Source organism: Coturnix japonica, chromosome 13 (assembly GCF_001577835.2).
Source record: "Coturnix japonica isolate 7356 chromosome 13, Coturnix japonica 2.1, whole genome shotgun sequence".
Taxonomy (NCBI): domain Eukaryota; kingdom Metazoa; phylum Chordata; class Aves; order Galliformes; family Phasianidae; genus Coturnix; species Coturnix japonica.
The window spans coordinates 4,132,803-4,160,783 of NC_029528.1; the positions used below are offsets into that span (position 1 = coordinate 4,132,803).

The 27,981-nt window shown below is 39.9% G+C and overlaps 1 protein-coding gene across 5 annotated transcripts; it reads right to left on the bottom strand.

Moving 5' to 3' along the window:
- Positions 1-1,081: 1,081 nt before the first annotated feature.
- MAPK9 (mitogen-activated protein kinase 9) lies at positions 1,082-27,950 on the bottom strand. Of its 5 annotated transcripts, none has more exons than XM_015875756.2 (12): positions 27,837-27,950; positions 24,065-24,239; positions 19,910-20,039; positions 18,738-18,796; positions 18,142-18,280; positions 16,434-16,599; positions 15,076-15,147; positions 11,373-11,555; positions 10,360-10,484; positions 9,805-9,868; positions 9,261-9,332; positions 1,082-8,616 (listed from the first exon to the last, which is right to left on the bottom strand). In XM_015875756.2, the coding sequence occupies exons 2-12, from the start codon at positions 24,184-24,186 to the stop codon at positions 8,474-8,476; spliced, it is 1,275 nt and encodes a 424-aa protein (XP_015731242.1). In that variant the 5' UTR covers positions 24,187-24,239; positions 27,837-27,950; the 3' UTR covers positions 1,082-8,473. The 5 variants fall into 5 exon arrangements, with proteins under 5 accessions (XP_015731242.1, XP_015731246.1, XP_015731244.1 ...); XM_015875760.2 differs by having other exon boundaries at positions 1,082-8,621; XM_015875758.2 differs by lacking the exon at positions 15,076-15,147 and adding an exon at positions 15,396-15,467.
- Positions 27,951-27,981: the final 31 nt, after the last annotated feature.

Sequence of the window (27,981 nt, forward strand, 5' to 3'; positions counted from 1 at the left end):
TCATTGAAAGACCTTACGACGCGTACACAGAAACAGCAGATTTTTCTCCTTGTTTTAAGATCAAATATGGCTGAATCCAACTTATTGCAGGAGGGAAGTGGGGTGAGGCAGCACTTCCTTGCAGACGTGTCACAGTGCTGCTTTTTTGCTTTCCTACTCCTCTACTGAAAGCCACCTCTATAACTTAAGCAACCTGAAAAGCATTCTATGGTCACACACAGGGGAGCTGTGGGATCTGCTGTGCATCCCTTCATCCAGATAGTCCGTCACAAAGCCCTGGGGAGAAGAGATAAAACTACAAGTTCCCCACAAAAGAAAGAGCAATATTCCTGTAAGAATTAATTCATGCTATCGCAGGTGAAGCTTTTTCAAAGCCAAAGGGTGGCTGAGACCCAGCTCCAGCCCCTGGGTATTAGAAAGACCTCATGAAAAGTAATTAGATCAAAGCAGCTGATAAGTTTCACTTCAGCTCCCTCAGATGGTTTACAGAGCAAACAAGAAACCACTGCAAGCTTACCTCTTCCAAACTCTATCTTTTTCCTTCCATTTAGCTGTGCATCTGCTTCGTTCAGTGAGAACAGAAGGAAACACAACACTGTTAGAGCACAAGGTGGAAAGAAATGTCTGCCAGCATCCTTTATATACAGGTAGATAAACCACACACTCTCCTATGACAGTGGTTCACCTGCAACTCGCAATGAAGCCTGAAAATCCAATCATGGCACGGGCTGGATGTGGATACAGATCTGTCAGTGTTACCCAGAAGGGCTGTGCAATTTAGAGAAATAAACTTGAAAACACACTCCTTACTTGGCAGTAAAACCAAGAGCTGTTTGTGTGCCCAAACGTTTCTGTTCCTCGGCAGAAAGCAGCTCCCAGCAGCCTCAGAAAGCTGTTATTCATTTATTTTTCATACTTGAGACTTCTTTTTTGGGGGGAATTAAAACTAAAGTGGTAAACGAAACATGCTGTTTTAAGATAAATAAGAACACATTCCCTCGGTTAGATAAAACATTTCATTTCAACACAAAAAAATCAAGAGAAAGAGAACAGCTACAGTAAATAAAACAGACGCCTCCAATTGCTTCGGTATACATATTTATTTGTCGTTTTACAGTGGCTTTAGTACTGTTTTAGGGTAAGATTTCTGGAGAAGAAAAGCTTCAGAACAAGGCTTTAACTAGCACTTCAGAACTAGTTATTGGCAGCTCTCCTCGTGAATTCTGGTTGCCTTAAAAAAAGAATCTGAAAGAAAAAACCAACCGAGGAAGCATGACTGCTGTCCATCCAACAAAAATACCCCCCGTCATCCTGAAAACAAAGTCCAGCATCAGACAGAATAGTCACTGCACCAAAGGGAACGTGTTCCTATTGCACAAGCGTCGAGAACGAGATACGACAATCAAAGCCTGCCATAGGCTAAAAGAGGCCACGTGTTTATATCGTCAGACTCCAAAGTACATCTTTCTTGTGAAATTACACAGCGTATCATAAGGAATATTAAGGCCATAAAATCAGAACACTGTGACAGGTGACAGGGCTTGATGCTACTCCGTGACGGTTGGGAAAGGGGCTGCAATGAGGGCCCAAAGGGGATGGACAGAGTGTTTGGAGGGGAGGTACAGCCTGAAGGCAGTTCCAAGTGAGTTCTCACAAAACAAAAAGCCTGGGCTGCTGGGGGAGGTTCAATCATTGGTAATGTCAGGTTTCCTAACAGGTCACTCAAGGAGCCCAGCATTCCCTTTCATTGCATGTGTTCTGCTGCAATACATTCCCTGGAATTAAGGTTTGAATTTCTACAAAAACAGTTCATTATTTCCATTTGTTCCATTTCTCTTTAAAATAGATTGAAAAAAAAAAAACATTAAAAAAAAATCATATAATCTATGTTATCTTAAGGACCCAAGAAGGTTTCGCTGTACTGGGTACCTGCACACAAGGATCTCTGACCTGCCCTGCTGGAGGAATTTGGATACACAACACTACTGGAACCAGCTGTGGGACCCACGATGCCCCAGAACCGAACACACAGGATTATAGCTATGTGCTGCTATCTCTTCTAATCACGTCCATTTAATTGGTGTATAAAACACTTGAAACAATCGCTCTAAAGAAGCAATAACTACCACGGAATTTTAAACACTTGACTTTAGGAAAAATTTGGAAACCCGATGAAGGTGAAAATGCACATCAGTCATTTTACAAAGTTTGGTTTGCCAACATTTAAGAAAAATATAGGTATCAAAACCAGACAAATTCATTGCTAACAATCTGTCACGTTTTCCTTTAAAAAATTAGCACCAATTTAAGCATCTGAATTGATAGAAAAAAAAGCTAGAGACACACACGGCTCTTCAGAACAGTGATTCCCCATTAGCAGATAAATCCATAGCGTGTGTTACAGGCACTAACCCAGCTTTGCTATCGCTAACAAACAAACATGGCTCTTACCTGATTGCTTTCTGCTCTGCTTTTGTTATCCTAGAAACTACGAAGAAAAGACACAGCCTGAGGAATGCACACAGGGGCACACACATGGGCAGGCACATCACAGAGCATCGTGCTGCTACAGCACTGCTGTGGGGACTCTCCTGCTATGGCATCCATAGAGCATCTATCATGGTGGAGTCCCAATGGAAGCAGATGTTGTTGCCTCACACACTGTATATGCATCTGGATTAAGAGCCAAATGGTAATAGAAGATTTTTGCTTTAAGGAAAAATCCTAGTGCCCATAGCTAGCCAGTTACACAGAGCTAGAAATAAAGACTATGCCATACTTTATACAACAGATGCCTGGGTAGTCATGCTGCTGTTGAAGTCACCCTACATGCATTTATTTATGCAGGGAGATGTTTCTCAAATGATCTCTTCCTACGTCTTAAATTTGAGCCCATAAAAAAAAAAAAATCTCAAATATTACATCTCTGAGAACGGGTTTACATTTAAAGGAAAGCGCTGATCAAATCTATCACAATGGCAACCAGATTGAAACATATCAGATATTTTATATGTCATTCCTTCTCACGCCGTATACTGGTTTTATTGAGAAGAACCCTAAAGTGCTTCAAACCCAACAATTAACAAAGCTGATTTCTGTTGTGCAAAACTGCAAGCACCTTCTCAAAAAATAAGCAGCAGCATCAAGGTGTATAAACTTCACGTATATTCTCTACTTTCTTTTGAATACTCGGACCAAAATAATTTGCCATATTTTCAGTAACAAACTGCAGAAGACTATTTTATTATCTTAATTGTATACTGGACTCGCTCTACATATATTCTTTGAAATAGCGGACCTGGGTAAATTTCCATCCACAAAGTAAAGCTGTGGGGTTGAAAACCAACAACTGAAATTCAAGCTACAAAAATAGCCATTTTTTAAAGCAAACAGAAACGATGATCTCTTCACTTTCCTCCAACACTAATATGAGAGAAGATGGCTTAAGTAAACCATCAGTTTAGCTCCAGACATGTCAGCATGCAGCAAAATTAAAAGTGATTTGGTAAGCTGTGTGATAAGCTATAAGAACACCACTATTACTCATGTAATAGCCAATCTAAGATATATGAGCCAGAATATACTTTTTTCTCTGTCATACTTTGAACATGTTAAAAAAAGACATTGAAGACACAGCGGCAAAGCAAAGTGACTGGATTCACCTACAGGAACTTCAGTCCAAATTCTGGATCTGGGTGCACATATCCCCGGAGCAAAACCAGTTTTGAGCAGGAAATACACTGTGCGCATCCCAGGAAAGAATTTGGCTCCCAGCATACAGCATCACTAAGTTTAGCATCAAGCCCTGATAGAATCCATGTGACGTACATGGAACACACAGACAAAGGCTGTTTAGCAGTGACCCCTGCGCTCCCGTACTCCCATTTCAAGAGTCACAACTCAAATGAAATGCTCCACACAAAACTGAGCCCATGTTCAGAACCAGCACTGTGCTCAGGAAAGATTTGTCTGCACCTCAGCAGCTCAATTCCAGCACACACTGACCGAGGGGACTGCACTGCTGCACAAAGCAGCGTTCCCTTCTGGGAGGCTCAGCAGCTCACTTTGATTCTGAATGTCCAAATCTTACTTCATTTGTCAAACTGTAATTTTAAGCCAAACAGAAACCAATCCAGCACTGCAATTTAGCATTTGAGGTCCTTCCTTTAGGACAGAAAAATAAAACATATGGTATTACTATTTTTTTTCCCCCTCCCACTTAATTTTGAATAAACATATATGTATACTCTGTCAGGACTTAAAGAGACAAAAGCCCTCTAGTCCTGAACAGGCTTTGAAACTTACCAACAAATCAGTTAATTATAAGTTTAGGTTGGGTTTCATTTTCATTCTTTTTACAATGCAAACCCTTTCAGGAAAGGACACAAAGCCCCAAAAGCTGTTTGCAAACACTGGTTCCAGTCGGACTTGCTTGTTGTGTATGCTCTGTGCAGACAAAGCCCTCGTTTTAACATTTGCTTCTTGTGTTTTTGGCATTTTCAATTAGAACAAATGCAACTTGTCATACCATACCATTTCCTCAAAGCGCACTTACAGGTTTCAAAATGCCAGGGTTCTCTTTCTAAGGGTTTTGGGGTTTGTTTGGTTTGGGGTTTTATTGAGGAAAAATGATATGAGCACAGATAAACCTTTAAAATATACTCCATTTCTGCAATGCCAGTCAGCTACTCAGTGTTCATACATCTATCAAGGTTTCTGGTAAAGAATCTGATTAACAGCCATAGAGCCATAGATACTCTTAATTTCTCTTCAGGTGAGCAGTTAAGATTACAGATTGCATCTATGTTGACCACCACTTCTTTTCAGTTGTAGGTCATAAATTGCTTATTGTTCACTGCAGTAGTGTTAACACTAAACAGAGTCTCTCATACAGAAAGGTAACATTCGTGTTTACAAAACTGAGCAGGTTTCTATTATATATACGCATATGCATACACACATTCTTAATCTTTAAATACACATAAATATTTATAAATGCCAAAGTGCAAAAAAAAAATACGGTCAATCGCATCACTTTACATACATGATTTTAGTATTAGGAATAAAAGTGATTATATTGCACACCAAACTCTCTATACTTTCAAACCCCTGTGAAGTTACATGGGCATTTGGTTTTCCACCAGCGATGGGATCTCACAGCATCCACAACCCTTACACTGATATGGGACCAAACTTAGCCTGCAGCCAGGAACACAACCACATGTAAAGCCTGCATGCAGAGCATGTACAGTCTCTATGTGCACACAGGGACAGCATGGGAACTACATCATGCATCTATTCTGCATGTGTTTTGCTGAATATAATCTGCTTATCTGCCTTCTCTGAGAAATGGATGTTTATTCGGGTTCTGAGCTGCTTGTTTTCAATTACACCAAAATCAAAATCCACAGTACTCACAGACTTGTAATCCCATGCATACTCCATAAGCAATGATATTTTGGTAGAATTTAGAAGCTTTGAAGTATGCGGCAGCGAGAAGCCATTAAGAACATAAGGTATGGGACAGCTTTTCCTATAGGAATATTCACAAGGAAGCTCAATCTCAGGCCTTATTTTGTTCAAAACAATGTGTAAGATAACAGTATATAGCATGAGAAGGTCAGATATCAGTTCACATCATGCAGATAAGGCAGTTCTGTGTTCAAAACCAAGAAACAACATTAAAAAGCTACTCGAATGACAGAGCATTCTGGGTTGGAAGAGACCTGGAGGCCATCGGGTACCTAAACGACATGAAAAATCTTCGTTGCATTAAACCTTCTGAAAAAGTAGAGGTTAAAATGATGAATGCAGTACAGTGCAACTTCAGTTGGAAATGCTAAAAATGAATCTTGAATAATAAAGTCCAGAAGATTACTGCCATAGTGAATCAGGAATACCAAAATGCACAGCAGTGACTTCTACAGAGGGCTCTGGTGTAAAGTAGGAAGAGCCGTAGTCAGTTACCAGGCAGGTAAATGGGACAGATTTGCTCTGCAGCTGTTTCAGCAGGAGATTAATGAACTGCTGGAGATCTTTGTCCCTCATGTTCACACAGACAAAAAAGCTTTTTCATCAAGCGTAACATGAAATGTATACAATGCTGCATTCTACCACTCTTCAAAGACTTCAGACAGCCTTCTAAAAAAGGAAGGCAGAATCTACGGATGACCAATCTGAGATTGTTCAGAGGATGCTATTTTTGTGTGCTAAACTTGTATCATCAGGAAAGCCATCCCTTTATAAAGAAGTACTGGCTTAACACCATTACGTCACTGGTAACTTCTGAAAACATCACTAGAGACAATCAATAAAGCACAGCTAACTTCTGAAATTCAACTGTTAGTTTCTCTGTTGTTTTGGATTGTGTTTTTTTTGCTTGTTTTTAGTTTCATTCCATAGTGGTTACAGCTTTTGATGGGCTGAAGAGGAAGGGAACAAAACCACAGCTAGCCTGAAATCACTAATGGCAATTTTGAATAGGTGTCTTTAATAATTTTAACTTACACATATAACAGTGATTAAAAAAATACAAAAGAACAGCAACCTGTACTGTATGGCTATACAATAAAAGCTATTTCAGATCTTTTTTTTTTTTGTCAGTGACAAAAATGCACTATACGTAGTCCATATATACTGTCAGTATCCAAAGAAACAGATTTTAGACCAAACAGCTAAAAACCCAAGCCCTCAATGTCCTACAACTCCAGATTTCTTTAGAAAAAGAAGTCATAATTCCAGATGAACATTCTGAAGTCAACATAATAGCACTGCATTGCATTTTTCTTCTCTGGGACAGCAAAATCTCAGTAATTTTGCTACACCAAATTAAGCTATTTAAAACCATATGGGTACAGTTTGTAACATGAAAGCAATGCTTGCATTAGATAAAACTGCTGCTTTCAAATCTTAAGGTCAGAAACAAGGGTCAGTTCTCTTCTACAGGAGTGTATTCCACATCTCCATAATGCAGCTGGCTGCACCAGCACATTCTGTAAGTTCTCTGCATATATTCAAGTCAGCAGTATCTGGATCATCAGCTGAATACAGTGCCCTTAAGAAAGTGGTGTTTTACCTTGCTTTGCACAACTCTGTTGCTGTCACAGTCATATGGGTTTATCTCAAACGTTCCCATGCATGAGATCCTTTAGCAGCACTTCACACAGCTGTGTGCTGCTCTGAAGGGATGCGCACACATTCACAGGTGTGCAGTACCTGCTGATTTAAGCCCTAGTCCACCACAAATATTCTCTAAGGATGTAACAGATTGCGCAGCTGGTGTTTGTGTTACACAGCCCTAAAAACTGCATTGAGAAGCGTGTGTTGAAACAGAAACAATCTCCTCTCCTCTGACACCGCATTTAGAAAACGTACATATTAAATATATTATGTTTTCCTCTCCCAGTAAAAATAGAGAGGATTTCTTAATTTGGAACTACAGCTAAGTTCTGTTCAGTAAATAATTAATTGACAAATGACTCAAAGCTACTATATTTTTGCTTTTTTTTAAATTACTCACTAAATAGAATGGACCCATTTAAAAAAATGGAAAACGTTCATGCAGCTCTTTTTCAGGCCACTTAGACTGCAAGTCTCTCCAATTCACCTGTCACTGAATGAAGAGCATCACATATGTAATTTCCTTTTCTGTTTCAGTTAAAGGATCGGTATCACGAGCTAAAAAAATACAAAACATTTTAGCGCTCTGCCCTCTTTTAAACAGGCACAGCTTCACAAAAAGTCACCCATCCTTCAAGATTGAACTAAGCCACTGTATCTTCCACCCACGTTCAAATAACTAGGAAAGCGTCAGATATTCATTGATGAAATATGAGGGTATGGCTATACTCTTTGAACACTGTGTTCTCCTCTTCTACAAGAAGATAGAACCATTGGGAAGTGAAGATGGAAAGGGCTCACAAAAGTGCTATATGGAAAAGTAACTGCCCTTTAAACACAGGACTGAGAGTGTTCAACATGCGAGTTAACACTTACACACAACACTCCGGTTGTTAAATAATGCACACTGTCATAGTCACACATCAAAACAAACTTCATAGACATTGTACATTCAAAAAACTTACAAATGAGCAATACTGTACTAAAATGTAAACAACCATTGATGTCACAAAAGCCTGCCAGTTAGGACTGAAGATGCATGAACTCACTCAAGAGAAGTTATTGGCTAGAAGTCTATTATAACTGCTCACCTGAAATAGGCTGAAACAAAGAAAAGCCTGTAATAGTGTCTAAACTTTTTTTGTTTTTTTGCTCCTTAGACATTGATTTGCTTTCATTCTACAACATTAAGCAGGCAGTTCCATAACAACTGAGTAAACATAAAAACAGGCATTACTTTAGCAGAACATGCAGAACATGGAGTTTTTCTACTTTGTTCCATTAACTTACAAGCAATTCAGGCCCAATGGAAGCAAAAGTTCTTTTCCAAAGATAAGTCTGCAATCCTGGCTGATCATCGGCATCCTTCAAGGGGTCCTGTCAAGGCATCGAGGCTGCTGTCTGTATCTGAAGCCAATGTTTGCTCTGTTGACATGGATGAAATGTCATTGATAGATGATGACTGGGAAGGACTGGTGTTGCTATTCACTGCTGCATCTGTGCTAAGTAAACCAAACATAATAAAATCTGAGGCAAGACAATATCGCAAGCACAAATAACCACACTTCTACGTTCTGAGCACATCGTTTTCCTCAGAGAAATACTTAGAAAACAGACAAATCATTAAACAGTAGAAATGCACGCATTAAGCTTCTCAACACTTAAAACCTGCAGCACAACATTCCAATTGTTGAACCAAAAGAAAAGCAGCAAACATTAAGGATTCAACTACCGGCAAAAATACTTCATGCTATTAGCTGTCTTAAAATAAAAAGCTCTAATAGCGTTTGAATGTGGATGAAAGGTGCACATTCATTCGAAGCCAAGAAAAAGCATTCAGCATAAAATACATCTGCACAACAGCTGATGTAACATGGCATAAATGGTTTCAGATGAAGGAGCCTTCCATGGAGAAGACAGTTCAGTGTGTTGGATATCCAGCACTTAAGACTTGCTTTCATACAACTCATTTCATAACAGTGAAAAATTACTGCCCACGGATCTCCAAAGGCTGACCAGAATCTTTGTCTGTAACAACAGAACTTTCACCTACCTGTACTGAGTAGGACTTTTTTCATTCCTTTTAGTCCAACAGATCACTCTAAGCAGCATAACATAGAACTACTGAAACGATGACTAACCTGAGGGCTGATCTTTTACCACACCATTCTTGCTTCTTTCTTCCCAATCCATTACTTCTTTGTATATTAATTCTTATAAGGTAGGAGGAATAAGAGAAGAGACAGAAAAAACATTAAGATCACAAGGGATTTAAGCACTATTTATAAATGTGTAATGGTACAATTAAATAGTGACAGGTCCATCTGTAAGTACCACTATATGGGTCAGGACAGATTTAGGACACAGCACCTGAATAAAATATCACAGACTTCTAAATGTAACAAAGCTCCATTACTTGTTTCAGATCTCGATGGTATGGTACAAGCAGGATGGCTCACCCTCAACTCTTCTAGAGGAAAGGATTTACTACAGCGGATCATACATACATGCATGAATATTTCCTCCAAATAGCACATTTTTCCATTATCAATTTATTTTCACATCACCATAAGCAGTATTGCACATTTTGAATAAGATCCAGTCAGTTACACAATCCAGCACACGCGCAACAGGAACACACAGCTCACAGTACAAGTTACGTCATTGCTCATGCTCCCTTTTTACCTTTCCATTCTTCAATTGCATGTTCTCTCTCTTCCAGCTGTGCATCATAAATTTGAGGTGGAGGCTACAAAGAAAATTAAGTCTACACGTTACCTATTATGTTGCAGGCAAAACTAAAAATGGTGGCTTTCTCAGCCAATTGTTACCTCCCTCTGGCAGTCTATTCCCTACATCTCCAATTTACATTCATTTCACATCTCCAGGCTTTAGATTCTACCTCCCACCAAAATGCTGCTTAAAAGCATCAACTGAAAATGAACATTTGTAAGGTCTGGCAGGGCCTCAGATGAAGCCCACTACCCAAAATAAAGAACATCACCACCCTGCAGGCAACACTTTCCACAAAGGGAGCTACCAATAATCACTTTCAAAACAGCATCAATTCCACTCCACCGACAGTTCTTCAGGTGGTTCCACCTCAAACATGAACCTGAATGCTTACGTGCATCTCACTAACCAAAACACGAGTTCAAAGCACGCACTTGGATCCAAACTAAAGTTATTCTTAAAACTGTTGAACTGATATCTTAAAATTTATTTTAAATGCAAACTTACAGCTTCTGCTTCAGCTGGATCATACCAGACAGTAATATAAGGGTGACGTAAGGCCTCATCAACGGAAATTCTCTTGTCTGGATCTACTACAAGCATTTTTGATAATAAATCTCTAGCTTGACTGGCTAGAAAGTAAACATCTGACAAAGCATACACAAACAGATCTCTTGAGCTTCAGTGCCTCCCAACAAGTTCCATTTGTTGGTGACATGCGAATACTTAACTTCTAATCCCGCAGAGTTAAATAGGTCTCACTGAGCACTGTTTTTAAGTCAGCAGAGTAGGACTGGAGCTGCACGTCTCGCTCAGTACCCAGCAGCATTAGGCTGCACTGCCAGGACAGGCACAGCGACGGCAGATTTCTTTCAAAAGGAGGTCACAGTCCTCTAATGTCAATGTTATTTTACTGTAATCCAAAACATAAACCCTGCAGCTGACATAAACCAATCTCAATTCTGAACAGCTACGCTGATGCACAGGTCACAGTTTGTCATCAACTACTGCTCATAAGCCACATTTTGAAGTGCATAGTAAATGGCAGCGCCATTTGACTGGCAGTTCTTTTTTTTGTCTGAACTAAAAATGCTGTATAATAAAATAAGTTGCTGTAGCCTATTTTGTATAAAACCTCGTGTCTGCCCATAGAACTGATTTTTTCAACTTCTTGGTCATTTATCTAAAGCAGCTGACATGAATTACATTCCCATATGAACCAGAAAAACATAAATAACTCTAACAAGTGCTACTTTCAGAAACATTTCAGCCACAAACATTATTCAAGACATTCAAATGAAGTGAATTAAAGAGAACAGTGAAATATCTCCGTATTTCTGAGCTAATATTAATAAAAATCAGAATCTGTCATATGTGAAAAAAACCAGCAGGTATGGAGCTTATGTCAACACCCACCGCAATACAGATATTCTAAATTAGTTGTTGTTTTGTTTAATTAAATGTATTGCAAACATTTTAAATTAACACCTTCAGAAGAAGAAAAAAAAAATCTGTCTTACTTTTTAACTTGTCACGGTCAGATTCTGATGGAAATATCCAGTCTGGGAAGAGCTCTTCAAATTTAATACCTGGATATTTTGGCCTGTTTTCTACATAATTCCTCACTGTAGGCTGTAATTTCTTCATAAATTCTGCTGAGGGCGTTCCTAGTTGTTCAATTACTTTATTCCATTGATCAATATCTGCACCACATCTTTAGGAAAATCAGCTGCAGAATTTGAAGTCTGCGCTACACAAAAACATCACTTGCAGAAATCTGAAAAGCTGAAAGCCTGAACTAATAATAAAACAAGAACTCCAATCTAACATCAACAACATTCTAGAACTGCTGTGGAAAAAGCTACGCTGGCAAAAATCTAAAATATCAGTTTTGTAGGATAGGGACAGACCAGAAATGGTGCACAACTCATCAGGATTAAATATCTGCAGTGAATTGGTACCTACTGGCCAGTTCTGAAAACATGGCTTTGGAAGAGTCGAAACGAAGGTTTGTTCTTTAATTACACCCATAACATAACAACTATGGGGACAGAAAAGAAAGAAACACAAAGGCTGCTAGTGAATGACCTGACGTACATCTAACTGTACCAGATGTAAAAATACATAAAAGAATACATAAAAGAATACATAAAACGTGGTATTTCTTTTACATATTTCTACAGTATCAACAATGCTAATACAGTAAGTTTATTCAGTTCAACACTTCCCATTTTTCCTGATGAGGAATGTGCAGTTCTAGCAGTCTAACCACAAACCTTCCAAACGTATCTGAACTCAGAATCTTTTCTTTCAAACTATTGATTCTTACACCAGTTTCTTAACAAGACACATCCACTGCACTTTGAATTGTAGTTAACACACACTACAGTTTAAGAAGCACTTACTTTTGTTAGCATGCCAAAAATACATCCAGAAATATCCTTCCTGCTAAAGCTTTAGACTTCAGATGCAAAGATTGAAAACAGTATCTGCTTATTCAATACATTCCAGTGGAAACACAATATTAAAATAAGAATTAAGAAGTCAGTATTATTAACTCTCATGCTGAAACAGAGCACATACAAAGCAAGTTTTGACACATGCCAGGAAATTTTGTTGGAAAAGTAATTTGTGCAAGAAGTCCACCAATCCAGATTCAAGAAGGGGTTGATGATTAGAGTGGCAGCTAGCCAAATTCAAGGGCATTCTATGGTGGTTTGAAGGTGGGGGACCTATTTCACTTCAGTAATAAAAATGTGGGGAAAAAAACCTGACAAAATATTTTCTCCAGCATAGGTTGGATATGAAATAAGCAATGTCCATAATCAGAAACTCAATCAGGAGAAAACCTTAATGCTGATGCAAAGCATGCAGCGTCCCTCCAATAACCTTGCAGTCTGCAGACAAAATTACCCTTTCTGTTCAACTAATGACCCCAATCTCAAAAGTAACCCAGAATCGTTCAGTCCATAGCAGAGTGCCTGTCTGCTTTGCGAGACTCTGGGAGAAAATGTTGAAAACAGAGTCCTTATTATAATCAATTAATAATAAAGCATGACTTTTCCCAAGAAATCATGACTATGCTCTCATGCTTTTTCCATCAGTCAGGCAGTTTCCTTTACCTCCTGCACAGAAGAGCACTGAAAACATTCTCTAGTGCCTCTAGGCTTTCCATTACTTCATCTCCAGTATCTACGCTGGGTGTTTTTTCTACGTTTTTCATCTCTAGTTCAACAGCAACTGCCAGCTTCTCAGCTCAGGCTATGGCCAGGAGCAGGTTCAGCCCATCCTCCACCCTGACGGTGCAGAGCATCTCAGCCCAAGCAGGGCTCTGTTGCAACACTCCAAGAAATCCCTGCTGACCATACAGCAACGTACAAACAACTGGATCCGAGAGCAGTTTCTCCTGAAGACAACCACAGGCACATCATTAGGCTTGGTTCCCTGATCAAAATACCAGAACGCTAAGACATATCAAAACTTAATTAAAAAACGGAAAATCCCAAGGCCGTGTGTAGCAGCATCCATCCCCCTTAACCCCTGTAGTCAAAACAGACTTGTGGCTGCAGCTAGAAGAAAATGACAATTATTCCAGACCAAACTGATAACTGCATAAGCCAACATGACTTATCTGTCAGTATCACACATTAAAGGGAACTGAAAGACTCAGAAGGAAAAAACCCTAAGCACAGTTATGCATTTTGATAAGATAGAGGGGCAGACTCTTTGAAATATGGACTGGTGGAGCTTCAGCGACCTCCAGTGAGCTACAAATGGTAACTTGCATATATGAGTACAAACAAAATTTCCCTCCTTTTTCATGAACAAACCAAAACAGCCCATGCTGACATGCAGATGAAGGACACATAACATATATGAAGAATTGTGTTAGGTTGGTCTGAAGGCTTTAAAAGGTAAAACAATATAGAAAGGAAGAAAGGTAGAAAACAGACTTATTTAACAATCATTTATGCAACTAACTGATAAACGATCAACTGCTGAAGATTAATTAGTGTCATGAAACTTTGAATTTAAAATAGCCTCTACAAGACATATAGCTATGAAAAGATCATAGGAGCACATACTTGGTATTCTAAGTGGTGGGCCCAGCTTCTCCTTGCTGACAAGCAGAAATATTATACAATGTATTATTTCAAAAGCTTGGACCACACGTCCTTTGGTTTTGGGTGCCTTACAGCCCAGTTTAATTGTATCTTCTGCATTCTATTTACTTACTGACCAATTTGGAATATCTTGCCCTGGAACACTACTAATATGCAAGACTATTTTTTATAAAGGATGAAATTGGTTTAAACCCAAGTTTTCCTTTAACTGGAGCTTGATAATGAGTTTTTAATCATTTTTCTAGGAAATTCTTTTAAACACATACAATTATTTGAAGAATATGTATTTGATTAAATGTTCATTTCTATCCACCTCACAAAGTGCAAATGCTCCTCTCTGATCCAGTAATACGTTGTTGAGATTTCCCAAGTCTAAGGGCACGAGGGCATAAAGATTTTTACTTCTAATACAGAAAGGTGCTCACAGTTTCTATCACGTAACAAAATACAACTCTGTGAAGATGAACTTGGGTCAAAAATACTGGAGGGAAAAGGGAAAGAAGGATAATCTTATAGAAAAAGTAAGTCCAAAATAAAGTTTTCATAAAATGATAACAAAAATTTTAAGAAATTGTTTTTCTATTAAATAATAATAGTAAGAAAAAGAGATTTCATGCAGTGTACTTGCAATTAGCACTCATTGGACAGCAGCATCCTAACGAGTGAGAAAAAAACCTGGTTGAAACTGAAAAAACTCGTACATTAAAAAATAAGTTGAACCAAATAGGAAGCCAAACCCATGCACAGTAAAAGCTAACTTAGTAGATTTCTGCTTCTAATACTTATCTACTAAGAACAACAGTAAGAAAAAACAGGTAATGCTTTGGGTTTTTTTTTCCCTTAACCTACCAGCATTCTATTAAAGATAGAAAAGCTTAAGCTGTTAGTATAAATTCTACAGATTCAATCAGTACAGATTACAATAAATATAGTCTGCTAAGAAAATAAAATAGGAAGCTCAACAATTTGGTCAATGACACTAATTCCATAGCTTACAGCAGATCTACTAAAACATGGTTGAGAACAGTGCTTTAAGCTTTTATACAGATCAAAGTATGTTCCTGGTGGAAGTGGTTCAAGGATGACTAGGGAAGGATACGATCAGTGCCTTGGAATATCACACAACCTTTCACCAATTCTCCCATGATGCAACCAACTGACCAGATATCAACTGAAAGTAAAAATGAAATGATCAAATTATGAAGTATCATGAACAAAAGTGAGGAAAACAAACAAACAAACAAAATGAAGACATCTAGCATCTACGGTAAAATACAACAACGTGGAAAACCAAACTGCTAACAAGAATCTTCAATCATTTCAACGCCAACTAATTAAACTGTTGCTACATTTTGTTTTCAGCACTTTGCAAAATATTATCAGCATTTACACTTCTGAAACGACCGTGCAGAAGGATACAATCTCTTCCTGGGAACAGGACTTTATGGAGGACCATTTCTGCCATAATGCACCCAACAGACCAGATATCCACTATCATATGTTAGGTGTAACAAGGACAAAAGATTAAAGAGGTTTTTTAAGTATAACAATTATTAATTTGTAAATTCACACTCTTTATCTATAGTCGTGCAGATAAGTATTTTTGTCCCATCCAGAACTGCCTCCATAGACGTTCTCATCCACGTGAGCACTTGCAGTAGAACAACTGCCACGTGCATCAGTGTACATTTTTCAGTGGCTCAGCAAGGTCCTGCAAGTCCCTTGTATCACACAGCTAAAGTATCCCCAAGCCCCAGTGAATAACCGAAAAGATGTACTAGGTTAGAAGACCAGAGGAGGCAGAATGTTACTTCACAGCCAGTAAATACCAGCAAGTAAAACAGTAATGTGGGTCAAGGACAGTTTCCTTGCCAGTAGTTTTGTTGGCTGAATGTTCAATATATAAAGCCTTTGTAAATATAGTACAACACCCAGCCTCTTTAAGTGCTATTTATATAGATTTAGGGGAATAAACTACATGGTTTATGGGAGAATCTGAAATAGATCTTTAATGAAGTCATCACAGACACTGGGGGGACAGACTTAGAGTATGCTTCACAGTAAAAATCACAATGATAAAAAGGTTTATTATTTTACACACTGATCATCGGTTAGTTGGTTTTCTAAAACATCATGCAGCATAGGTTTCTCATAGATTGGTATATAGGTAGGATAAAGAAAAATGCAATAGGACAACAAAGGAAAAGGTAAGACAGCAGGGAAGCAGGAACAGAACATGCTAAATGGAGATATGGATACGGTAGAAAACTCTTATTCTCCACAAAATACTTATTGTGCATTTTATTTTTATGTTTTAATAATCTCCAGTAATGTGATTAGCATTAAGAATAGACACAGCAGAGGGAAATTAGCTCTGTCCCAGCCTTTTAAAGCTATTATGTTTGGAGACACATATGCTTTAGACAAACAATTTAAAGCATCACTCCAGTAACTTACCATTCTCTTTATATCCCATTCCAAGGATAACCTCTGGCGCTCTGTAATATCGTGTTACTACATATGGAGTCATCATAAAATTAGTACACGCCGTTCTTGCCAGTCCAAAATCAAGGATTTTGAGTGTACAATCTGATTTTACTACTATGTTGCTGGGTTTCAAATCCTAATAAGAAATTACTGCAGTTAAGGAAGGATCTACACACTGAATGATACACCCCCCCCCCCCCCCCGAAGTCAATAACATCACCAGTTTACCCCATGACAGCACTTTTACATTCGTTTGCATTCACAAGAATTTGAATTACAGATGCATATTTGGACTCTGCTCAAGTAACTGATGTAGTTTCAACCACATGAATTATGCTTTCAGGTGCAGAACTTCCTTTTCTTAAGGGAGGCAGGAACATGCAAATAGGAAAGCAACCAATTTTTGCAGAATGGCATTGAATCAGCTTGCTTGCAGTTTCTAATCTTCCTCACAGACTTTTCTCTTGAAATAACTGAATAATTATTTACAGTAGTTGGCAGTGAAATTTGTTATCTCATCTTGTTATAATGCTGGGCCATGTGAAGCATATCAGATTTCAATATTCATCTATTAATAACAGAGGTTGGTGTCACATACATTATTTCAAGCTCTGTTTAGTCACAGACCCTTTAAGTCATCCCCAGACATATTCCTTTGAGCTATCCAAGTTCTGTCCCTTTCCTAGCCTGGCTTCTCTCCAAAATCCGATCTCTCATCTAATCCAGAGTTTCCACTCAAGGTCTGGACAGGTCTTTTTGCTCTGGTCCCAGACTAACACAACACAATCCACTTTAGCCTCTCTATTTAAATAAACTTCCTGCCTTTGTTTGGCTATTCACAGTTTGGTTAGTTTGGTTTCACCAATGTCCCATTTTCATGTCTGACCAGCATCAGTTCTGTCCAACTGCTCTGTTAGCTCCAACAGGCTCAAATTTCTCAGCAAACATTTTGTCTCCCCCTTAGCTCCAAATCGCAGCCAACAAGTCAGGTGGAGTCCAGCCGGAATTCCAGCCCTCCCCTTCAGTCTCTTACACGTTAACTATAAACAACAGTAGATTTTTCAGCAAGGCAGAGATTTGTTGCAATTTATACAGGCTCTCCATTATGTTTATGGATTGAAAGTGAAGAAAAAAAAGCACGTTAGACTAGAAGCTGACCGAATTTTTCAACTCCCAGGGAGAAGAGATTTAAAAGGTGTATCCTGGAAATAGGGGGAAAAAAGAACTGGAAAGGAACAAAAAAACCCAAGCATGACTGTCAAGCAGAATGACTGGTCATGGAAAATACAAAGAGCAGCTGCAGAAAACCAGAATCAGTTGCATGAAGTATGCTCAGGACTTTAAAGTTCTGAACAACCATTTGGTAATATAACTTGTAAAAGTCAAATATTAAATTGGAAAGACTCATTCTTTAATAAATTGGAAGGTACACAGTTGCTCATATTTTATGAGTTTATCAGTTCAGCATCACTTAAATCCACAGAACTGATTTAATCTGTTTTAAGATCTGTTAACAATGCATTGGTCTTCATCTTCAAATCTGAAAACCTCCACGTACAGTCATAGTATGAACAAAAGAACTATAAACATTCAGAACAGCAATTCCCTGCCTACCCCTCAGGTTCCTAAGAACATCTGTGTTCATAAAGAATATCAGTAACGATCTAATACTACCTACTCTGTGGATGATACCAGCTGAGTGGAGATGTTTGATACCACATAGCATCTGGTAAAGGAGATAAGACATTCTTTCATGATCCAATTCCATATGAATAACTTGGCACAAGTTGGCATCCATCAGCTCCATAACCAAATATCTGAAGCAGAAGAAAACATTCATAAACCATAAGAACAATAAGAATGCTTAAGATTTTAAGGAAATATCATTCATTAACACCATTTCAAAATTAGAGTCAATCACTGGAATCACCACCCACATTATATCTGGCTGTCAAGTTATTATCCTTAAGTGACCCATTTAAAAGAAGACAATGCACACAAAGCAGATGCAGGTGAAATCAGCAAAGTATCATAGATAGATAAACAAATGGATAGGAGGCAAATAACAACTTCCCACTTCCATTTGATGGTAGTAGCAAAACAACTTTATTTCTCAATTTATTTCAGAAGTGCCAAGAAAGACTGACCAAAGCTCAGACTTAGGCTTTAGTTACCCCCTACTTTCAGCACAAAGACAGTGAGATAGCAGAGATGCACAGCTATGGCTTAGTTCAATATTTGTCAGGAAAATTAAAACAAAAATCTACTACTTACACATCCTGAAATTCTTCCAGTGACTTCTGTGGTGTAAATACATTTAATAAACTAATTATCTATAAAGAAAAAAGAAGTTTCAGCTTTAATTCAAGTAAAAATCCAATCACTACAGAAATTATTATTCAAATCCAATTGCATACCAGGACTAACCACAATTTAACATTACTTGGTTTCACTTAACTCACTCACACTGAAGAACTGTTGTTTCAGATACAGTTGAAAACTGCAGCACATGTGCTGAAGGGACTAAGATAGGGCACAAGCTTTTTTTTCCCCTCTACGTTATTTAACACCCATATCCTTCTTCAGTACCTGAAATGTGTTCCTTTTTCCCCGCATGAACAATAATCTCTTATTTTAGAACATGTACTGGGCAAGAAATTTTAACTAAACAAGAGCAAAGGTGACGCCCCATTCAATTTACATTGTTTCTAAAAGAACTGCTACCATTACTATGTTGCCATCCTTAATTACAACCTTGCCTTTATTCTGCTACTTCTGGGCTTCACCAAAAGCATATTTCAGCAGTTATAGAAGATTACTTGACTCAGGGAACTTTGACACTCGAGTACAAAACTTTCACCATCATCACTGTTCCCAGTTTATATTGGCACCACAATGCAACACACTGTGATCCTTATATTCTTGTACTCGCATGTTTAATTACATCAAGTAGAAGGCTCGATAACCTTGCATGCATGTATGGTATGTCGGCATTTCAATTGTGTTTACTGGTCAAGCTGCACCAATATACCTTCCAAATCCACCAGGCAAATATTATATTTAATAAAAATCTTGCATAAACTCAGGAAATATAACTACAGAGCAGCTAGAAGAGCCAAGCCCACAACCAAACTCAGTGCCAAACAGGGCTTGCTGCAGTTGGATGTAAAAAGGCAGATGCACTACAGCAAAACCATCTCTAAAGTCCACACTGATGGTAAACCCATAGTGATGCTGCAACAAGAGCCTCCTGTTCTGGGCACTTCATCCTCCAAACAGCTCAACCGAGAGCTGAACCTCACATTGTAAAACCCACTGCAAATTTTTCTGGTTTCTCTCACCATTTTTTTTTTTTCTGCTACTTTGGTTAAACATTTGCAAGAAAGCAAATCTTGAGCTTTTGAGATATGAGAGAACGAGAGAGGGAAACACAAAGGCAGACTTACATTTTTGTGATTGACACATTTTAAAAGAACAAGCTCTCTGTAAGCTCTCTTTGCGTGGGTTTGATTCTGAAAAGGACGACTCAACTTCTTTACAGCAACGTTTATTCCAAGGACTGTATCGAACGCAGCACTGCAAGTTGTCAAAGACAAACAGCTTAAGTTGAAGTCTGCTTGGGGGAGAGGCGAGGGAAGAGGGGAGATGGGAACAAGGAAAGAAATGAAGATTTGAGGAAATAAATACCAACTAAGCTGCTTACACTAACTTCATTTCACATTTAGAAAAAAACACATTAAAAGAGAACCCGAACATCCCTTAAAAAACAAAGGCAGGCTGAGCAGAAGCCACTAACATTCTTAAGAAAAGCCTTCTGTGCCCTCCCCCAAGTAAGACAGAATCTGCTGACTTGAGACTTCTGTTCAAAACTGAGAGATCTAAAAATACGTTAAGCACGTTTTTAAGTAATATTTCAGCTGCCTGTATATTTCCAGCTTAGTCTGTACACTTGGGAACTCTTCTGGGCACTGTTGCTGACTGACATTCATTTAACATTTGCAGTATTCATTGATCTTTCCTAAAGAACAATCACAACAACTGATCTGCCCTGCAGGCGTCAGTGCTCTCATATGGATGTGGATAGTTTACAACTCAAAGCAATTTCAGTGCTTCCCAGAAAATTAATTGTCTGGTTTTAGCAAGAACAAAAATGAATATGGAAGATTTACACATTGTAGGGAGAAATGCAGCAACTTAAAAATGAAAATGACCATTAATTAGGTAGTTTTTCCAATTGTTCTTTCCTTCTGTAGTTGAAGGCACAGTTGCAAACACTTTAAAAACAGTAAGAATCTAAGGCTAAATTACGTGTATATCCAGAACAGGACTAAGGTTGGAATATTCCTCATTATTAACACACAGGGAATTTGACAAAATACCTGCAAATGCATACCAGGAACAACACAGAGTTCCAATCTATTACCTCTCTAACTTTAAATAAGGATTGCCACATTATTTCCATGTAATGCTACTTTCATTTGGTAGGAAAGAATTCTCACTCATGTCTTTTCCAAAGCTGCCACTCTGTGACCTCCTTCCCCACCTCATCAGGACGCAGACAGCACCAGATGTGAAGGACCACCGTATTACAGCACTATTACAAGAGGTGCAGCTCATCTCCAGCAGCAATACTCAAACTGTATTAAGTTTACCAACATCAAATCACTGCCTTCCCTACTGGAAAAGGTACCACCAGCATCTGGCAGGGTTCACACACAAGGTGCTGTTATCTGGGAGTTCAGTGCCCACATTTGAGCCACCACACTGTTTTCATTAAAGGCTTGCTAGTTTTCATTTCGACTCAGTTCTGTGACACACACAAGTTATTACTCACAGTGATACAATCACTCTCAGATTTAAAGCTTTTTTATTTAGCTATTCAAAACAAAACACAAAATGGGAGGAAGGGAACCAGTGAGAAACTGTTTTCCTCCCAGATATGAAAGATGAAAGCGCTCGTGTTTCCAATATTTCATCAAGAAGAAATTTCATGTACAATTTTATGTATATTAATGGCTTTAACAGCACCTTGGTATTAGCAAACAACCAGTAACCAACAGGGTCCACACTAAACAGCTGCTCAAGCCAGTCATGAGCAGCAAGCCCACTGCAACAGTGGGACAGACAGTTCAGGGAAGAAATCCCTTTGCAATCTGCAAAACCAGGTATGTGTCACAACTCCATCCCAGCACACACAAACAACTTCACCTCTACCTTCCTTTTTTTTTCTCCTTATCCACACGACAGTGACTGACATTGAGTCTCCATAAAGAATCTGTATTTGGTAGCTCTGAAGAACCTCCACATCTCTCCTCCCACCCGAAAGCAACACCAACCTGATCACAGTGAATTCTATTAAAGTCTTCAGAGCACTTTTAAAAGTTTGCATCTTGAGCCAGCTTTTAATAATAGGAGTAAAGATGCCACGTGCCCAATGAACTTATAAACATCTTGACCTAAATTACAGCGAGAAATTGTGCTCCAGTTCTGCAGGCAAAGGACTTTTGCCTTGAACTGCAACATGCTCCTGCTGTGGATTCCTGCTTCACCAGCTCTGCTTCACTCACTCTTTCCCCACTGCCCAAACACAGGTTTCCAAACAGCAACAAACTCCTGACTGTTTTCTTCAAGTGCAACTGTTATAGACAGCACAAACTCACATGAGTTTCTAAGATCACAGTTTTGCTATCTTGAAGGACAGAATAACTTCGTTGGGACAGAAAAATCAGGTTGACTATTTAACCATCTGAAATCCAGGGCAAGAAAGGAAAAATCAATATCAAGCCTCAAACAAAAATTCTTTCAACAAAATCATTTTGTACAAGCAGTTACTCATTGATAAATAGATTCTAAGGTTTTGAGCATGCTAGAACATAAGAAGTGTGAGTAGTCACGTATAGAAGCACACTTTGTATATGAAATACACAAATAAACTCTACATAAAACAAGCAAGTTCCTTTTTCATTTTCTAGAGTTCTCATTTTGTATTTCATTTACGCAACACACAAATAACAGTAAGATTTTCCTAGCCAAAAATGACAGGATGGCACTCATCCTATGGTGAGATTTCTGCACTGTGTACCCTTACATTTTGCATACTTCCCCTGGGTATTTTAGGGACTTTTACAGAGAAATTTAGATTTTGCACCTTCTTCAACTTGGACATAATGTTCAGATGTTTCACATGAAGAATTTATGCAATGTTTTATTCTGTTGTTCCAAAAATCAAGTTTTCTCAAAACAAGTCAATAAATCAGATCATCCCTTTCTCCACCCAAGACACTGACCTTAGCACTACCCCAACTGTTTTGAAGCAACGCCTCGTTTAAGCCATGTCATTCAGAAATGCACTGCTTCCAATGAAAGAAGCAACTACAACCACTCTTAATCCTTACATACAATCTAGAACAAGCATATCATCAAGAATATTTATACTCAGAGATGTTTGCACCACACTAATGCTTACCCAAACACCAGTACTAAGATCTAGCACGCCTACCCATTCCTCACTCAACGCACTGAATAAGAATGAAATATGGTGCTCTTATCTCACTTATTTTTTCATGTTAGCACTCCTTTCCTAAGTATAAAACATTTTTTAAGGTTTTAAAAAAGCCAGAAAGTCATGGGCAGGTGCTGCATAAAGGGCTGCTTGCAATATGAGTCATCCCTCTTATCCTGCAGAATTTATAGGCAGACAGAAACAGCAGACTGGGCTTAAAGCACGAGCAACACACCACGCGTTTCTGATTAAGTCTGATATTACAGACTTAATAAGTATATCTGTTTGCTCCCTCATGTATGGAATTGTAAAATAACATCGATAAGAAGTGCTGCTGTTACCCAATAAGTTTTGCCCGACAAAACAAGGGCTGGCAGTAAGTGATGCAGAATAGACCGCTGCAGTCTAAAAAACATTTGAAATTGTTTACCTTTAGCTGGCCCAGAGGTGTGATGCCATACAAGAGACTAAGGTTCAGGATCAGACTAATGACTCTCACGTCCTGGGCCAGATGAGGCTGGACACATAGCTGAGGTGACACAGCAAGGAAGAGATGGCCAGCCCAACCCCTCACAGCATCACTTCCTGGTTAATCCATGGAGTGACAATGACACTGATCTGCCTCATCCTGCCATTTAATGGCAAGGCACTGCATTGGTGGCTCCTAGAAATGGACAGGAGTGATTGGGAATAAAAGGGGGGGAAGAAAGGGGGCTATGATGAAGAAACGAGTAAAACTCAGAATCTCTCACCATCTCATTGTCATACCTTACACTGTAATAGCATAACTACATGGGGAAGGTGAGAACTAAAACAAAAATAAAGTGGTTAATGAGAAGGAAATGTGTTGACCCTCTTCATTTATGATGTTATCCAAACATTACTTTTCCCCTAAAATCAAAACAAAAGCTAGTTCCCCACACGAACTACTGCAGGCAGGTATTTTAGAAACTATTTAGTCCCTCACAACCCTGTAGCAAGAAACAAAGCTCATCGATTTTGATAATACTGGACACCCTGGCACCCCTATCAGGAACACATTCATATTTTGTTACGCATTTAGAGCTTTTTATGTTTAAATAAAATGTTTATTACTCACCAAACAATGCCCTGTGCCCCCGATCCTATGGGCTTCAATTGCTGGTAACGTTTTAGTACAGTGAATGTTGAATCTGCAACTTGAACACTGTAAAACTGACTATCGCATTTACTGTCACTCATGGTGTAGTGTCATGTAGTTTTCTCTCTCAAGGACCTGGTACAGGCTTCAAGATCTTAAAGAAAAAAGAAAACAAATGTACAATTTGAGTAATTCCAGGCAGACAAGATGGAAGATAGATTATGCATATTTTAACACATATGAATTTTTTAATAGCATACTATTAGATAAGCATTATTTCAGCTTCACTTACAACTACTGCTAATGAAAAACCCCTGCAGATGAGACAACAAATAACCACACCTTTCCCAGCTGTAAGCAAACATCTCATTCCAAGCCCCAACACAAAAAGCAGCTAAGTAAACAATTGTGAAAGCAAACAACACCCTCAGGCAACAACTCTCTCCTCCTCGTAGGAGACTCCAGCACTCAGCCAACTTCCGTAACCCTGAGTTACTGCTATCACCACCGCACTCCTTCCTCCCGTCTTTAATACACATTGACATCCATGCCATCAGTTAGTGTACTTCAAGTCCTACAAGAATTAAGGGAGTTGGTACTACAGCTTGAAAGACCCAGCCACACTGTAACAGTTAGTTTTATCCCAAATGCATTACGATGATTGAGGACTGCTTTGTTTGAATGTTAACAATCCCCTTTAATGAAGGCAAAAACAAACAGCAGGCAAAAAGCAATTCCATTCAGGAAGTTACACTGCAGTTTGCCTCTCATCTGCCTTGCTCTCAAAGCTGCAACTGGACTTTCTGAGAGTCCAGAGGGCAGCAAGGAGCAAGGGGAAAGGACATCTCGTTAACTGGGTTACTTATGAGAAACAGACTAGAGGAGGAAGTGCACAAAAGACCAAAGAAAGGAGGAATGAAATAATGTATGAACACAATGGATGTGGTGATGAGCACAAAGATTCTGGTTAGACATTTTAGAAGATATGAAGGAAAGGGAAGAAGGAGAAACAAAGCCTGCTTTGCAAAGGTAGAAGAGGTGTGGTGCTCGACAAGATTCCCTAAGGAAGTTATGGGCTCTCCCTCTCTAGATGTTGGTGCTACACTAAAATCTGTCTGTAATTAATTAGATGTAGGTAATTACACCTGAGACTGAGGTAGTGGACACACATAATTTCACATGCAACATAATAGGTAATGCCATTACAGCCCAGACTAAACTACAAAGCCAAGAGTTCCCCGAAACAGGAAATGAAAGCAGATCACCTCCCCTATAAGCAGCTGGCCTAACCACCCAGCTGTGCTACATCACTTGTAGCTAAAGAGAGAGCAGTTATTCTCTCCCTCTTCACCAGTCTACAGAACAGTGGAGAGCCCATGCAAAGCAGAAGAGCCTCGACAGCAACTCAGAAGCACATCCTGGAAGGGCACAGGGCTACATGAGCAGCTTCTAGCAGCTTCAGGAATTAGAATATGGGCCTCTCTCAAGTAAATACTCAATCTGGTCATCTCTAGCTGCTATTAGACAGTAAGGAATGAACCCACTCTTCCTGTCTTTTATCATTCCAGAGCTATAGACACTGATGCACCACAGTTTTTGATTAACAACCCCCGATCAGCCCTGGTATTTTCTGTATATCTCCAAATGCTGGAACACAGACACAGCTGGAAAGACAAGACTAAGGAAAAGGCCAAGATTCTCTCTCTGAAAAGGGCTTAAAGAGGGGGAAAACAGTGCAGATGTGGATTACTCTGGAAATCAAATTAGGCCTGTTAGTTATGTGGGATCTATGCTGGTACTCCTTTATGGGTTAATGAAGATCATTGAAAGAAAGAAGCAGAGGGAAAAGGAAGTGATCCTGATCCAAAGAAACCTCACTGTAAGAAATCTCATCTGTACAAAGTCATCACTTGGAAAAACAGTTTAAAGACCAGGATAAGCTCTTTAGATAAGACCCAAAGAGGGATTTGTGAATCACAACACACAAGCTCTATGTATTCTGACATCCTCTGGAGCTCACTGTGCTGAGCACCAAGCCCCTCTCTGAGCCCTATGCTATGGGCTGCACGCTGCTTGGTTAGGACTCAGGTTACTTCAGATATACAAACTAATGCAAAACTAAATGCCACGAGACTGTAAGTATTGACATAATTTAAGTCTCAGTGTCTATTTGGGGGCTAAACCCACTGAATAAGGTTGCCCATCAACAGGGAAAAGTACATCTGACAAGTAAGTTTATTAAACCCCAACTGTTACACTGCTACCCGAGACCATCTGATTCATTGCTCCCCTTAGCAGGTACATAATGCATCCCACACATCTCCCATGCAGGAATCCTTTGAGAAGTTGGCATTACTTCCATGTAGGAAATGCACATTTTCATTCATGGCTTCCGAGCTGCAGCAGACAGGAGCAGTGCCAGACATGGGAGTCATTCATTCATGGGACAGTCAGCAAACATACTTCTGCATATTGATAAGGGCACTCAATTACGGTGCTTCAAGATAATTTTCCTATTTTTGAGCACGCATGAGAGGCAGATAAATTGGGTGCAGGTTTCTGTGTCTGTTTTAATAATGGGCTCATACAACCAGAAAAACTAAAAAGCACAAAGCTGATTTTACTCTATGCATAGAGATCACAAGCGCTTACAAAAGTGGTGTTCAGCCTCAGTTCATGCAGAGTAAAACAATCAAAAAGAGGAAAACAGACACACCAAACCTACCCCCAATGAATGTATCAGCTGTCATACAGAACTGCAGCAAGGAAGTATTTAGGGGTTGGAAGCAACCGCACTACAGTGTATGTACACACTGCACCAGTCACCTCTGCAAAAGGCACCTATTAAAATGGCAACTTATTATTAACCAGATCCATTCCCTGGATATTTTCCACGTCAAAAGCTTCTGAAGCAAACAGGTTGGAACAGCTAGGAACATTCCCTGCGCTGTTTTGGATACAGAAATGTTATCACGATGAACATCAAGAAACTGAACTTCAGGCTAAACTGCACTGGAGACAGAAAGAACCCACGGAGCACACACACACACACGGAGTATGAAAAGATAGGGAAACCACACTGAATATTCACCTTTACAAACGTACTCTGCAAATTAACCAATACTGGCTTTATCCGCTCAGTTCTCTGAGAAGCACCTCTGTCTTTAACCGGCCGAAGCTATTAGTGAGCAGATCACACCGACAGCCACCAGCCCCGCTGTCATTTAGCTGCTAAACAAACGCCGAAAGCAAATACTGGCTGCACCTCGGCCGGGAGACGGAGGGGAAAAGTTCAAACGTGTGTGTGCCGTGCAATTATTGCGCTGTGAAATCACGGAGCAGCCGTAGAGCCCAGCGAGCTCACGGGATTCCTTCACTCGTGCGGTTTCCGTCGCGGAGCAGCACAGCGCGGCCCCCGCCCCGCCAGCACCGAGCGCTGCCAGGGCCGGCACGGGGCGCTGAGGGCAGGGGCAGCGATGCGGCACGGGAAGGGCGAGGGGCACTGCACGGCCGACAAGAAGGAAGGGGCCCCCAGCTCGGCCCCTCCGCCTCCTTCCCCGCTCCGCAGGGCCGGGCCCGGGTCAGCGACACGCGGGGAAGCCCGGCCCAACCCCGGCTGCGCCTCGGCGGGCGGGGCCCGCGGGAAGAGCCAGGGAGTCCTCTCGGCACAGGGCCGGGGGGCTCGGCTCAGATCGGGGAGCTCCGGCTCCGGCCCCGCCGCCCGCACCGCCCTCCTCGCGGCCTCCCTCACCGTCTCTCTCCCGGTCAGGCTCCAGCGGGACGGGGCGCGGCGCTCGCGAGCCGCGCAGCCACCTCCGCCGCCGCCTGCAGCTCCTCCGGCGCGCAGGGCCGCCACAGCCACAATGGCCTCCCGGTGCTCCGCGCAGGCCGCGCCA